Source organism: Osmia bicornis, chromosome 12 (genome assembly GCF_907164935.1).
Source record: "Osmia bicornis bicornis chromosome 12, iOsmBic2.1, whole genome shotgun sequence".
Classification (NCBI taxonomy): Eukaryota; Metazoa; Arthropoda; class Insecta; order Hymenoptera; family Megachilidae; genus Osmia; species Osmia bicornis.
The window spans coordinates 2,304,209-2,319,231 of NC_060227.1; the positions used below are offsets into that span (position 1 = coordinate 2,304,209).

Sequence of the window (15,023 nt, forward strand, 5' to 3'; positions counted from 1 at the left end):
CAGAGAAACAATCAACTGTAATTTCAAGGAAAACGATTCGGTATTGGACGGTAATTCGCTAGAACGATGAAAGGATAAGCGAATCGGGCGCGCGTTTCGAAGAGTACATGCCTCTTACAGTCGTTACTGGCAGTTTCCTGCGATAACCCCAGCATTATACTCGTGAACCCCGAATAACAGGGGAAGAGAATTCACAATGGGCCACAATGACTGAGCCAACATTACGAATTAGGCTCGGTTACGCGTTTATTGCCGATTCCGGTCCAGGACATCGGCGTCGCGATGGATTTCCCGTCTGGTACCCGGGAACGAACGAGCTGAAAAGCACGCTATCTTCAAAGTACGCCACTGCAGAGATGCGAAGTATTAGCATTGGTTAGCTTTATGGGGCGTTCAGTTCCGCCGTTCCGTCATCGTCTCTTTCTATCCTTCGATTCTCCGCTTTTCCTCTTCGTTTATCCGTGGCTAGCCGGAGAACCAACACGGCAGATCAATAAAATCTGTCTGTCTGTCTGGAAAAGTAATGCCAAATCGACTGTCCATTCTCGACGACGAACAAATGAAAGCCACTTTGAGAAATTGAAACACTTTGAACGTTTCAACCCTTTCTATTAGAATATCGAGTTAGTTGTAGTTGAAACGGTGAAATTACACGATGATTATTTGAAATTCTATGATAAATGTACGACAAACGTTCTTTATCGAATATTGGTCACGGGGTGTGTTCCAAGGTAGAAGCAAACAATCTCTGAGAGCGATGGGAAAATTTCTTTTTTCACGGTTACGTGACTAGCAAGAGCGAGCGACAAGGGAACCGAAATTGGGACGCAATAATTATTAATCAATTTCGTATTAATTGTTTTCTGGGCGTCGAGCTTAAGTGGGATGTTGTGTACTGGCTCCTGGCAAGCTCTGCCCCGTAACCAGCCAAAGTGTCATACAAGAAGATTAATTACGTCGCACCATCTTTTATGTACGCCATACGTGTGGACTACCCTTCTCTTCTTGGTCGTCGGATACTCGTAAAACTATTTCAAGTTGCTCCTGGTATATCAAAGGGAAAATATCAAAGAAACACCTTGTTATTACTTACAAAACAAAAGACACAAGTACATGATTCACAAAAATAAAAAATGAAAGAAGGAAAAGGTAACAGCATCAAATGTAATTTTCGATAAATTTCAACTAGGATCGAAACTTTCACGTTTCTTCGAGCAAGCATAACTCTCTCTGGTCGTATCTATCTTCCGCGTAGCTCTTTTTCGTGATTGCACCCCGGCCGGGTGGAAGAAAGAGGGGGGGAAAAAAAGGGGTACGCGAAAATAAAAGAGACCCGAGGGAATAAGATTTCGCCGGGTACTCCGTTCTCGAGCCACGAAAGAGCCAAGTTAGTTTTATTTTACAATCCATCGGCTTCCCCACGAGCACCCGAGGGCCAGGAAGGGGGTGAGTTTCGCCGTCGACTGGGTGCTGCTCCAGTCGAAAGACGAGAGAGACGTTGGATGGTGGCCGGAATCCTTCTGGATGGTTGGACGAACCTCGAAGAGGGTGCACGAGTTGCGGAGAAGGCGGAGCGGCTGTCAACTAGTGTTTTAAAAGTTTGCGACAGCCTACAAATTGGCTCGCTCAGTTCTTTTTAAAAGCACCCACCAACCAACCACGTCGCGGTACCCAACCCTCTTTCTTCCTCCTGTCTGTTCCTTCGTGTTCGCAGCCGTATCGTTCAACGAAGAGCTTACGGAAGTTCTTGCGAGCGTCAATTTGTACATAGAAGAGAAACCTCCTTGTTCGTAATCGTACATTCACGACTTATTCTTTATTTAACTTAATTATTACATATTTAGAGGGGTTCAGTGGAAGAGGTGCACGCGATACATCTATGACTTTGCAGATTAAAAAAGGAAATTATTAACGTGTTTCTGTTCCACTAAACTCCCCGTTTCTAAGAAGATACAACAATATGTTTGTCCTACCTAAAACTACCACACACCAAGCGTGGACATCTTGTACGTATCAAATTTTCGATGTTGACCTCTTACAGACTTGCAAGGATCGTGTTATTTTCAGTGGAACGCAAATGATCGGCAACGCGGTGAAACGGCCGATATAAATCGCAACGAAGGGGGATTTCTTCTATCGTCCATTGTACCCTAGATCATTATTCCCGAGAGTTTCGCGAAAAGTTCCGACCATTTTCGGACAAATCGACCTCCATCGAGTAGACGGCGGTCCCGGTATAAGGGAATATGCTTTGCGCGCGATTCAAATTCGAAGGAAGTTTAAAAGTATTCCGACGTAAAACGCGACCATTTCTCATATTTTCTATGCAGCCACGCTTGGCCGTGGTCGCATTTGATACACTCTATTAGTCGCAACCCCCCCGGACTGATTTATCGAGTTTACCCACATTATTATACATTTGCCCCGTTACGAGGCCGAGATTTCCTCGTATTCTGGTAGTTTGCTCGCTATACGCTCTTTCCATTAGCCGATCGTGATCAATGGTTATTACGCGCACTTCAGATTTGAATCTTCTTTAAAAATCGGCATACTTCGTGCAGATCGCCGCGAAAAAGCACGTATCATCTCGTACTAAACAGTCGTAAAAACGATATTTCTAACAGACAAGAAAAACGCTCGATGCTTTTTTAACGTTCAACAAAGAGAGGACGGGTCAGGACTATAAATAAATACGCTAACGTTAAAGGTACTTCAGTTACCACGCGCATACGATTTATCTAGATAATTAGTTAAGTTCCGCTCTTCGATCCGCGACCTTCTCGTTCGGAGGAACGAACGAAAATAGGCACGCGCTAACTTGCGATGCAGACAACAAGTTTATCAACACAGTTTGCCTTAGAATTCACGCGTTTCGTTCGGTTATTTCGGTAAAATCGTATGTGGTCTCGGTGATTCGAACATCGCGAAGTTTTGCGATAGAAATGACGGCGATTTCGGCCCGTTAGCATTGTTCGATTGCGTCGCGGACGCGATATCCATTGGATCAACATCGGCACAACCATTCCGTTCTTCCGCCCATTGCCTCCGGGCGGATTGCACGACCATCCAAAAGTACGTGCTCGTCACTAGATCGACAAAAATTATACTAATAATAACAAGTTTCTTATACTGTAAAAAACATGTTAAAGTCACGTTGAAACGTCGCAGACGGCAAAGTAAATGATCGCGTTCCTTTCTGTTTCGTAACGCGACGCGTTCAAATAATAGCTGAATTAAATTGCAAAATCGAGCCACGCTAATGTACGAGACATTAACCAAGGAATTTTAGTGTACTTACATAGATAAACACTGGACACTGGAATGTACCACATTGATTGATCGTAAGCATCGTATTCCGATCCGTGTGTCAGATGAATAGATAGCGCCACAGACTGATCTATTATGCTAATCATTTGCAAATACATCCAAGGCACGGCGCACTTTGGTTTCCTCTGTGAACGTACGCGGAAGTTAGCGAGATCGTTAGCGAGTTTAGCAAGGTTGCTACGTGCCGAAAATACGTTTTTCTCAAATAAAGAAGCGTTCTTCGATCGATTCACTTTCGATACGCGACTATCTTCGTATTCTAACGTTACCTGATTTTTTTATTTTTTATTTTATCAAGAACAATTATACTCACGGAGATCGATCCCAAAGCGAGATACGCACTGGCCAATAAAAATGATATCGTGTACGCGAGGAAAAATACCACCGCTGTTTGTGCTACGAATTTTTCATTCATAATAATTAATTGAAAATAGGAATAAAAGATAAGAGAGCGGTGTTTACGTGTCGGTACCCACCTTTCGTTTCTGCCTGTGAGCTTCTTAACACTTGTATCCAATTTAAACCGAGGAAAGCCCAGCCCTGAATAGAATCGAAGAACTCGTTGTCGGTGGCTCTTGAGAAATAGTTACTCATTAACACGTTTATCGTGAGTACCGAGAGCGACTAGAAGAACACGAATGGATGTAATACAGATTGGACGTGAAAATATGAACGTCGGTCATCAAGCGATAATTTTCACGATATTCCGCGTTAACGTGCCCCGTCACTGTGTAAAACCGGTTTAACATTGGCAACGCGATTGTTTGTCACTCACCATGGTGTACGTGCCGATGATCCTGGTGGCCAACGATAGACCGATACAGCAGAGTTTACTCATGACGAATTGTAACGTCTCGATAGGACGGACTACAAGTATGAAATGCTCGAGGCGTTCGAACGATCACCGTTTTCGTTACCGCGTGAAACGACAACGTTTGACTCCGCGAACAAAAGTGTAAACAGCACTAGCAGCAAGTAAACATAAGCTTTCGGGTTGCTTCGGGATCGGCTTCGGAGTTAATCCTCGCACCGCACTCGACCAGGGAACACCGATCATCAAACTGCCGTGATAAATGTTTCACTGAATCGTTGCACGTTGTATCGATGATGCGACTAATCTATCATAATCGAACCGCGCAACAGGGATGAGGTATACGTAATATCATTTTATTTGATCGTTTATACGCGATAATTCCGTGTGAATAGTACTATCTCTGTGAAAAACATAACGTTACAAGGCGTAGTTGTATTAACAGTAATACAGATATTTCTTCTCTGATGAATGACTTCATCGAATTTTTAATCACGCATTAAACTTACGCGGCAAACGATGACAGTTTCGATAATAATCTCGAAACCAGCTGCGCGCTACGTTCCGCGCATGCGCATGGTTTCCTCAGTAGCGCACACGGGTAATGTGCGTTTGACATGTGCTTTCTAGGTTAGGTTTCGCGTTCCTCGTGATTGTGTTTGTTTTTCATTGACTTTGAACGTATGTAAACAGTAGTTCATTTTTAACGTGCAAATTAACAAGACAAAGTTACGAAATGACCGTGCAAGATATGGAAATAAGTTTAAACGTTTCTACACAATCCAGTGCTGGCAAGGTAAGAGGTTATATCATACTTTTACTTTATTGTTGCTAAAACAAGATACTTCTTTTTAAATAGAACACAGGAATAGATGATGATTCTATTCTTAATTTAATGAGGAGTCAGAAAGCTCGAGGGAAAACAAATCTTGTTGACAGCACTAAAGTAAAACGTGATTCTAGTAAGGCAGTCAGTACAGTTAAACAGAAAGTGAAACAAAAACACTTAAAATTAATTGTTACGCAAAAATTAAGAGAAATCAATAAGACTAGTCAGAGTCCACCTTCTGTGGTACAAAAGAAATCAAAATCAAAAGTACAGTTTAAAGATATTGAAAACAGAACTAAACAGAAGGTAGTTAAAACACCTGTGAAAGTAGATGAGAAACGTATAGATACAGATAAGTCATCTTCAATTGTGGGTAATGAAGTTTCTAATGAGCCTATAATCTCATTTACTAAAGTTACGAAAGAAAACTTTGGTAAAACCCTATTAGCAAGGAAGAGAAAAGGTCCAGATAAAGGTTCAAGCAAAACGCTTGCTAGTATATTTTCTAAACAAAAAGAACCTGAGAAAGAAGAAGTTAGTTTATTAAGTTCACTTGGGAAAGTAGATTCAGTTGAAGATGTTACTGCAAAAAAGAAACCTAGACTTGATGAGTCAAAAAGTATTTCTCATACCGCACAAAAACCAAATCTTAGTAAAAAAAAGAAACAAAAACAGGCAGGAAAACTGACAAATGATAGTAATATTAGTACTGAAAATGAGAAGAGCACACGTGGTTTGCATAAGCCTGCTGGAAAAATATCTTCCTTGTTTGGTCATAATCCAGAAATACCACATATTGGTCAGCGCTTAATAAAACCAATAAATGAGCCAGTCTTTGCTGCAACAAGCTTTACCGATTTTAACATACACCCTTTCATGGTTGGTATTAAGTAATAGCTACTCATCTCAATATAATATCATGATTTATTGATCTTGAAACATTTCACCAGATATCCAATTTGGAACAAAATATGCAAATCACTAAAATGACTATAGTTCAACAGAAAGCAATTCCTCAGATTCTTTCTGGGAAAGATGTTTTAATTCGATCTCAAACTGGTTCTGGGAAAACATTAGCATATGCTTTGCCTATAGTTGAGTTTCTTCATAGGATTAGGCCAAAGTTGAACAGAAACAGTGGTTTGAAAGCACTTATTGTTGTACCAACTAGAGAGTTGGCTCTACAAACCTACGAGTGTTTCTTAAAATTAATAAAAGTAAGTGGTGTATGAATAACTAGTAACTGATTTTATGTATATACTCCAATTATTTTTGTAAATGATTTTAGTCGTTTACGTGGATAGTACCGGGATATTTAGCAGGGGGTGAAAAGAGGAAAGCAGAGAAAGCTAGATTAAGAAAAGGATGTAATATATTAGTCAGTACACCTGGTAGATTGTTAGATCACATAAAACGAACAGCCGCTTTAAAGTTAAGCGACGTTAAGTACTTCGTTTTGGACGAGGCAGATAGAATGTTTGACATGGGATACGAAAAGGATATATCAAGGTACCTATATGTCCCTACAGCTAAATTCGCACAATGCGTCGACTATTTAATAAAACACCGTTTTACAATATAATTACAGCATAGTAAGCGCTTTAAAGGTTTCGACTCCGAACGAAAACACGGAATACGATGCTATGAAAATATTTCAGCGAAACGTTAAAAAGGTTTTTACCGACGAGGACATCGATCAGATGGCAACTAACGCGGACTCTGAGCAGGAAGTGAAAACTGATAATCACGATGATTCCATCGAATCGAACAAAGATGCGGGGTCAGAATCTGAGGACACTAACGACGAGGAAAAACAAACGTATCACTCGAGTAGCGATAATGATTCCGATGAAGGAGAACCTTACGTTAAATCGAAAAAATTAGATAAACAGAAGGCCATTTCGGGTCCGGTAAACAAGAAGAAATCTAGCGAGTTAAAAAACAGTACGGAAAAAGAGGAAGATAATAACGATAGCGTGAATGAGAGTGGGAGACAAACGATCTTACTCTCCGCGACCTTAACGCAATCCGTAGAAAAATTAGCGGGTCTCGCGATGAATCATCCTGTTTTCGTGGATGCCGCGAAAGAAAATTTGGAAATAACCGGAGGCGATGCGACTGATTTGAATGAAGACTTGATAGTTCCGCAAAGCGTGACTCAAAGTTACATTGTTACACCACCGAAACTGAGAATGGTTACTTTGAGCGCTTGTATCGCGGGAAAGTGTCAGGTAGATTTATATTTTTCTTTAACGAATGTCTAGTTATGTGACGTAACGCTGGGAAATATCTTTTGTATCGTTAACAGAGCCATGGACAACACAAGATATTAATATTTATGGCAACTCAAGACATGGTAGACTATCATACGGAGATCCTTTCTTCTGTATTGACTAAACCAGTCGACGAGGATGACGATGATTCGGATCCTCTGGTCGACGTTGAGTTCTTCAGATTACACGGCAACATGACTCAAAAGGAACGAACCGATGTCTTCAAGACTTTCAGACAGGCAAACAGCGGAGTTCTACTATGTACGGTGAGTAGAATGGCCAGTCACTCTTGTTTTATGCATCATAATTTAAGTATAACGAAACATAATTTATTTAATTTTAAATACTTTTACTTGACGATATTTACCTTCCTTTCGTATTTGCATTAACTTCGTTGCTCAAGAGATAAGTGATAAATTTCCGTGGATTTGTACACAAAAGCTATTTTTAGACGACAGTTAGCAAAAAAGAAAAAAATCGTGTGACGCATTGCGAAAGCAATGAAACAGTTCCGCGAGAATAGAAATTAATATAAAACAGCAATGAAGAAGAGGAGCAAGAAGAGAGAGAGAGAGAAGGGAAGAAGAGAAGAAAAGCTAGGGATACCCAGCGGCACTCCCCGAGCAGTAAATTACCCCGTGGCTTATTCTTTCAGGGCGGAATTTAATATCTCTGGACCCACGCTGTGTCCGGAGGTTAAAAATTATGCGCGCACATGAGGCCTTCGTAACGAGTATAATTATGATTGTTTGCCCGTTATGTACAAGCCCCTTTCTTTAATTGTTTTCTACTTTTCAAACACAGTGAACGCTCGCATTAACGATCCTTCTCTCGCAACAGAGAGAAAATTTCGCCAAGAAATCTAATAGATCGTGACAACGAATTTCAATGGTTACTTTCGTGGTTAGTAAAGAGAGAAAAAGAAAAATGTCAAAATACGGTTGAACGGTTGAATACTAAAATTCATGACCCGCGACACGCAACGAATGACACCATATACCCAGTGCAGAGATTAATTCGTTTTCGTCAGGCGATCGCATGGTCGATTCGACACGTGTTTCACGGTAACTCGCTACAGGTTTTGATCATCCTTTCTGCCTTCTTTAGATCCTATGCGGGCCAATTAATTTCCAACCAGTTCCTTCGTGCAATGACTCAAAGAAACTTTGTTTCTACCTAAACTTTCGTCGATTCACTTTTAAGGCACCCAAGAATCGTCAGTCTCGGAGCATGAACAACGGACGGCAACCGCCTACATTTTACAGCATCACTTGTACGGAGATTCTATGGCAGCGTTATTAATTTCCACGTTGAAAACTCACGAGAGCCCCCGCGGATGGAATGTTCCGCGGCTCTCAGCGGTGGTGAATCCGGATCCAAGGAGGTGATCTATGGTCCGAGTGAGATGTTTTGAACGGACGATCCGTTCTCGATCCTCTTGGCCACGATCGCGGCCTCTCTTCTAAACGATCGTTTGTCTTAATCGCTGCCATCGATCGCTCCTCGTCCCTGTTTTTCGTTACGTTAGATCGCACCGGTGGCAACTGGGCTGCTTGTTTCATCTGGACACGCGTAGGCGTTCGGTACCGATTTCGCTTTATCAGCTTATCCTTCGGTCCACTTCTAATCGAGTTTGCTTTATTTCAACTTATCAATTATCATGATCTGAGAACGTTTCTTTCCAGAGGAAATAACAGAGCCTCTATCGAATAACGTTTATATGTACAGAGAGGAATTGGTAGAATCGTTTTCCAGTCACGACAAGATGCCCGTATTGACTGTCGAAGATGAACGCTTTGATTTCTTGATTATCCATCGAATTGAACGTGTCTTCTTGGTCGTTGATGCAACAAGCAACCAGCAAGAGTTGTAAAGCGTGCGATCTGCTGGTACAAATGTCTTACAAACCGCGTCGATTTCTCGTTTTGTAAGAAGGTGAACGCGCACGGCTGGCTACGAGCGCCCGCTGTGGGACCCCAACAGCGAACGTTTGAGCACGGCCCTGATTTCCTTGCGTTCGGTTAACCAATGATTTACCGAACGGAGCACATCGGGTTTCTGCTTGACGGCCCTGGAGACTAATCCTGGACCACCAGTAGGGGGCGTCGGGGCCCCGAAAATTCTTTCGCGGCACGATACGGATGTGTCTGTCTTCTTATTTATTTCTTCCTTTTCCTTTTACATATTGTTTCATCGAATTAATTCGACGCCATGGTCCAGGCGCCAGGGTGAATGAATACGAGAAAGAAGTTAGCCCGGTCGTAATAAATATCGTTCGACGTTCGTTCCACTATTATTAAATGTCTCTTGTTCTTTCTTCTTCAGGATGTAGCTGCTCGTGGATTGGACATGCCGAAAGTGGACTGCGTGGTGCAGTACACAGGACCAACTTCCGCCAGGGATTACGTGCATCGGATCGGTAGAACAGCGCGGGTTGGTTCTTCCGGTTCGGCGGTGATCTTTCTGATACCATCAGAGATTGATTTTGTCCGAATGTTAGAGTCCAGACGCATTAGAATCAAAGAAGAGAACATGGACGATGTGTTAGACAAATTGATGACACCTTTATCAAAGCATTCGTCCACTCACGGTGCGGCGATCGCGCTGCAGAATGAATTTGAGAACTTGGTGTTGGAAGATTCGAAACTCCGGGAGAAGGCGCATCGGGGTAAGATTTTTAATCTTTTCATGAAAAACGCGAAATTAGTCTGGAACTATGAGAAAAGGTCAAGTCGCTAACTTGAAGGTTTTCCAGTTAACAAGATTTCAAGTTGTTGGAACACAAAGTGTTGACGAAAATTTAGCGAAGAACGAGGGAGAGCGAGCACTTCGGTTCAGTTGGATCGGAACGAAAGCGAGCTGACTTCAGGGTAGACTAAGCCAATTCCAACGTGCACCCTATTCGCATATAAAGTAAACCCCTCCCATAATACTATGGAACACGTTTACAGAAGCTTCGTTCTGTCTCGGCTTTTCGTTCGTCATTCGAATATTTACATACTCTCTCGCTCTCTGCCCGGACGAGGAAGGATGATCTTGTTTGCCATGCCACGGTTGCTCTATTAGGGTCGTTAGGGTGAAGAATTTATTTGCTGCAATAATAAATCCATTAGGATACGATGATTCGAGTTTCGGTTCAGAGGGTGCGTAATATTCACCACCCTTACACGTACGAACACAACAGTTCTTCAAGTCGAAAGAAGGAACGTAGATGTGAAAGGCTGAGGTGATCGATTCCAAAAACGAAAAAATAACTACCATAAATCTTTCCTAAGAGGTTTTTGAGTTCTCGTAGTTGTCTCACGTCAAGGCTGGCTTTACACGAAGGTTAGCCACGGTTTTTGAGCGCTTAGCCGTTCCAGATTTGAGTGACGGTACACAGTTAACCACTTGACCGTTCCTCTACGTGCTCCGGGTGATTGATAGATTAATTGTCGTCGACTATACGATGCCGCGCTTCCCGCGGGGGTGGCACGGATTATAGGAAAAATAGAAGCTGGACCGTGGAAACAAAACGCGGACACAAAGTATCTCTGCGAAAAGTATTTACAATGAACAATTATAAAAAGAGGAAAGTGAAATTTATGACCGCCACGTTGTACGTTCTTCGCTACCCCTAGCATTTATTTAATTCGTGACCGATGTAGGGGCCGGGCAGCGTGTGTGGAAGTGGAAATCTCGCTAATTCGTAACATTATCACCCCAATAGAGCCGAACAGCCCTCAATAGTGAATACAACTCCATGGAACAACCCCCTGGTCTTCGACCCCTGCCTCTAACCCAAGAGATTCATCCATTCCATCTCGTATATATGTGTCGTCCTTTATACCAGCTCTTACCTATACCCTTTTCGAAGTAACTTTCGGCAAACGGATTTCCAACGGACAAATATTACCCCTCTTTAAAACGCATCAGCATATATAATCTTATTTACATATTTACACTGATCCATCCTTATACCGGTGCATTTAAGAGATCAGTATTTCTCTTTGGTTAACGTTTCAATAAAGTATGTTTTTTAAAAATATCAAACATTGATTCAAGGATGAAATCTTTTACCGAGTAAAATCTTTGATAGTTTACTGAAAATAAAGTAGTTAAAATGTAAGCAAGGAGTTAGATTGAAGGTAGTATAGACCGGCGGTACGCTTTTCGCATGGGGGTGGCCGACACAATCCAACCACTGAATGTAGCTTCCGCCAAAACCACTTACGCTTTGTGGCGAGAGACTCTTAACAATGCGATACAGGATACAAATACAATAAGACGCAGTTACATCACTTAGGAACAATACCACCCCTTACTCTTCCACCACCCTTCCTCCTTTCTCTCCCCCTTCCTCTCGCTTCTCGTCTAGATACCACCCCCGCGACTGATTTATGCGCTAAATGGAGAAAAACATTTCTCCCTTTTCAACGCCCAACACCCTGCCACCAGACAAAGATCTTTGCAACTTTCTTACGTACGGAAGAAACGAGTCGGGGCAGACGGAAATTCAGCCGGAAACTGTCAAGACATAAGCTGGAACCCGTGAATTATCGAAATTAAACACGTTTAACTTTTCTTGGCTAAAGTAGAGCTGTCTGGACGAGTATCTTTTCGACAGGAGTAATTGCTGTTTTCATCTTAGGACGTAAATGTACGAGGGGTAGATTTACCGATCCGTCAAAAGAGCAGACCGAGAAGCACTTGACGGTAGATTTTTCGCACGGGATGACAGTAACACTGGCACATGTCAAGTTCTCTCAGGATCGGTGAACCCCTAAGTTTCTCAGCCGCGCACGGAAGCTAGGGGTAGCTAAGAGGGGATAAGGGGCTGACTATTAGCCACAGCACTTGACTCGACCCCCGTTAATGCCTCTTAATAGCTCGCCACGGGCCACATACACACTCGAGAAAATCGCTAACCCCAGTAGAACTTAATGGAAGCTCGATTAATAAGGGCGCGTTACACGCAGCCAATCATTAGGTCCGAATTGCGGTGCACGTGGCCTCATTTACACGTGGGCGGGGAAGGTTACTCGGAAATTTCGTTCGCACCACTCGTCGGACATTGTTCAAATTTGCCCCGATGGACGATTAACCACGATGAAAAGAATAACCGAGTCTTTTCATGATTTTCAGCGTACACCTCCTGGATAAGGTTCTACTCTAGCTACCCACGCGACATGCGCGAGATCTTCAACCGGAGGAACGTTCATCTGGGTCACTTTGCCAAGAGCTTCGCGTTGAGGGAAACTCCGCAACGTATCGGAGTGGTAGGGAAGAAGATCCGCGAGGACAGTTCTAAAGCACAGCATAACAACAGGCTTGTGAACGAAAAGTAAGTTTCTCGATTCTTTTACCGTTTACTGCTAGCAATTGTCACCAGAGTGAACGGAGAGAACAAAAGGAGCAGAGAATCTTGGAACGGAAGGATTCCCGTAATCAGACCGTGGGCCGACCACTTGGTGGACGTACCCTGCGAGTTAGACAATCGCGGAGACGAGAGAACTGGCTGTATTAATGACGGATTCATGCGTGGCTTGGCGTGTTAACTGTGGCTACGGGCCCGATATCTCTGACCTCTCTTTCCCTCCCTTTCACGGTGCCTAACAAACGCAACCACGTGTGTTAACAGATAGGTAGAGGCAAACGTAGCGAGAGGACAGCTCGTGGTTCCTAGAGAGGCTAGGACACGTCAAAACTGTCGCTTTGTGTCATTCGTCATGTACGACGAACGGGCGGACGTGGTGTACGGTGGCTGGCAGCCATAAGCCATACGGCTCTCGTCCTGCTCATCCTCCTCGTTCACCATCTCCCTCTCGGTTTCCTCTTTGTTTCTCTCCATCTAACTTTCCTTCTCCCTCACTCGTTCTCGGAAATCGCGGCTCTCTGTCCATCTTTCTCCCGGGTATGCATTTCACATGGCATTCGGCTGGCTTCTGCCCTTCTCCAGGCTTCTACTCATCTCTCTCCGACCGACGACTCTCTGTCCCTCCATTGTTCATAATTATACAATACGGCTATTAAACAGACTGATGCGACCGCCACTTCCGGCCCTGGCTGCGCCATTTACGGAAACCACGGGACGAGCACGAGCCTCCCTCTTCGCTCTTCGCCCTTCGCCTCGCTCCCTCTCCTTCTCGCCCTTATCCTCTCTTTCTGGAAATCTCGTACACCGTCGCTCTGATTTTCTCCTCATCGTCCGCTACCTTCCCCCTTTTTTTTTAGCTTTTACGTATTTATGGTTTCCCCTGCCGTCAGGATCTCTATTTTTTCCGGTGCAACTCGCGTTTGCTTGGTCAACCATAACGCTGCAACCTCCTGATGGAACGGTCACCTCTTTGTTTTCCCTGCAGTCGGCTGAATTACTCCCACGCTTTCGCTTTTTTTACCCCGTTCACTGTACAGAGATTGGTTGTAGCGTGATAGGTTTAAATTTTGAAATGGTTCCTGCTGACAATTTCGATCGGTCGACGACACGCACGGTGGGTCTCCTAGGTCCAACGTTAGCCACTAATTTGTTTCACGCGATTTGAATGGGCGTGCTTTCGATGCACAGAACGGCTAAGCGACGGGTATACCCTCCACACCCGTCGAGAGAGCGAACAAGTCCGTTTTAATGGGTGAAAGGCGGGCACCGAGCTGACGGTCCAATGGATCGAGAGACCCACGGTGTGTATATACGCCTCTGTGGCTGCGATTACGCTCACCCATGTGTGCGTGCTTAAACGCGTGTATCCGCTTCGTGTGCGGGTGTACTAGTCGCTCGAAACACCATCCTTCCTGCCCACGAATTCGCCGAGGGTTCCTCGTGACCCGAGTCGAAATATAAATTCTGTTTTAACCTTTTGAAACACCACTTCTGTTATCGCATCTCCTTTTCGCCGCTTTAACTGGAAACAAGTCTATCAGTTTCCTTGAAATTTCAGAGTTTATGGTTCCAGTGTTTTTGCGGATGAAATGTCCTTTTTTTTTTCTTTTTTAAACAGTTTGTTGTTTCCACGGGTAGGGGGGAGGAAAAAAGTTGGTGGCGAAGGTGAAATTCGGCACGGCAGTTGTCGGAATTCCAGCGTCGCGGAGCAGGGGGTGTATTTCGCCTGGGTCGACAATTTTTTGTCGATTTTCGATTACCTCGCTCTGTCCTCGCCACATGTCGTTTACGTCGAATTACCGAAAATTGCGGGTTAGCCCTAATGCGACGATTAAGGAGCGTCTCTGCGTTTTCAGGCCCGACGGGGAGCCGGCAAAGAAGCAACAGCACAAGCGTCAAGCTGACGAGCGGAAGACCGGGTTGCTGAAGAGAGTCAGGATGCTCAACACCTCCGAGTACGGCAGCGGTCTCGAGCCGGTGAAGAAGTCGAAGAAATCCTGAACTTTGCATTATCATCGAGACTGTTAATAAATACGATACGATACGATCTCCTCTACACGATTACTGAATCACGTGTAAATACACTCCTCCCCTATGTTTAATTTTCATTAAACGTAAGATTATGATTTCTCACATAATTGTTCGTACGATTTCAGGTGATGAACGATTGGCGATCGTTAAAAAAATAAATTTCTTTGTATAGATCTTCCCGAAACTGGTTGCTTTGAATATTACTTCACCATACTTTCGTGTCGTCGAGACTTTCTACGTTTCGAAATGCATCTAACAAGAGTTTCTTTCAGCGGAGAAGTCTCACAGAGCGTATTAAATAGTGCACTAAATTGTGTTAGCACGGATGCGATGTTTTTTGGTAGTAAATATGCGAGGACGAGGCGTAAGTATGTCGGTACGCGGACGAGCAAGGAA

General features: G+C 43.6%; 2 protein-coding genes across 2 annotated transcripts; one reads left to right on the forward strand and one right to left on the reverse strand.

Moving 5' to 3' along the window:
* Window positions 1-1,797: 1,797 nt before the first annotated feature.
* On the reverse strand, window positions 1,798-4,189 carry LOC114873205. Its single transcript, XM_029181281.2, has 5 exons — window positions 4,103-4,189; window positions 3,804-3,951; window positions 3,641-3,723; window positions 3,299-3,452; window positions 1,798-3,086 (listed from the first exon to the last, which is right to left on the reverse strand). Exons 1-5 carry the CDS (start codon window positions 4,163-4,165, stop codon window positions 2,881-2,883), a joined length of 654 nt encoding a protein of 217 aa, XP_029037114.1. The 5' UTR covers window positions 4,166-4,189; the 3' UTR covers window positions 1,798-2,880.
* Window positions 4,190-4,847: 658 nt separating this feature from the next.
* Window positions 4,848-14,811, forward strand: LOC114873204 (probable ATP-dependent RNA helicase DDX31). Its single transcript, XM_029181280.2, has 9 exons — window positions 4,848-4,934; window positions 4,998-5,846; window positions 5,918-6,184; window positions 6,256-6,476; window positions 6,556-7,198; window positions 7,276-7,506; window positions 9,566-9,908; window positions 12,365-12,563; window positions 14,453-14,811. The coding sequence occupies exons 1-9, from the start codon at window positions 4,875-4,877 to the stop codon at window positions 14,595-14,597; spliced, it is 2,958 nt and encodes a 985-aa protein (XP_029037113.2). The 5' UTR covers window positions 4,848-4,874; the 3' UTR covers window positions 14,598-14,811.
* The last annotated feature ends 212 nt before the right edge of the window (window positions 14,812-15,023 follow it).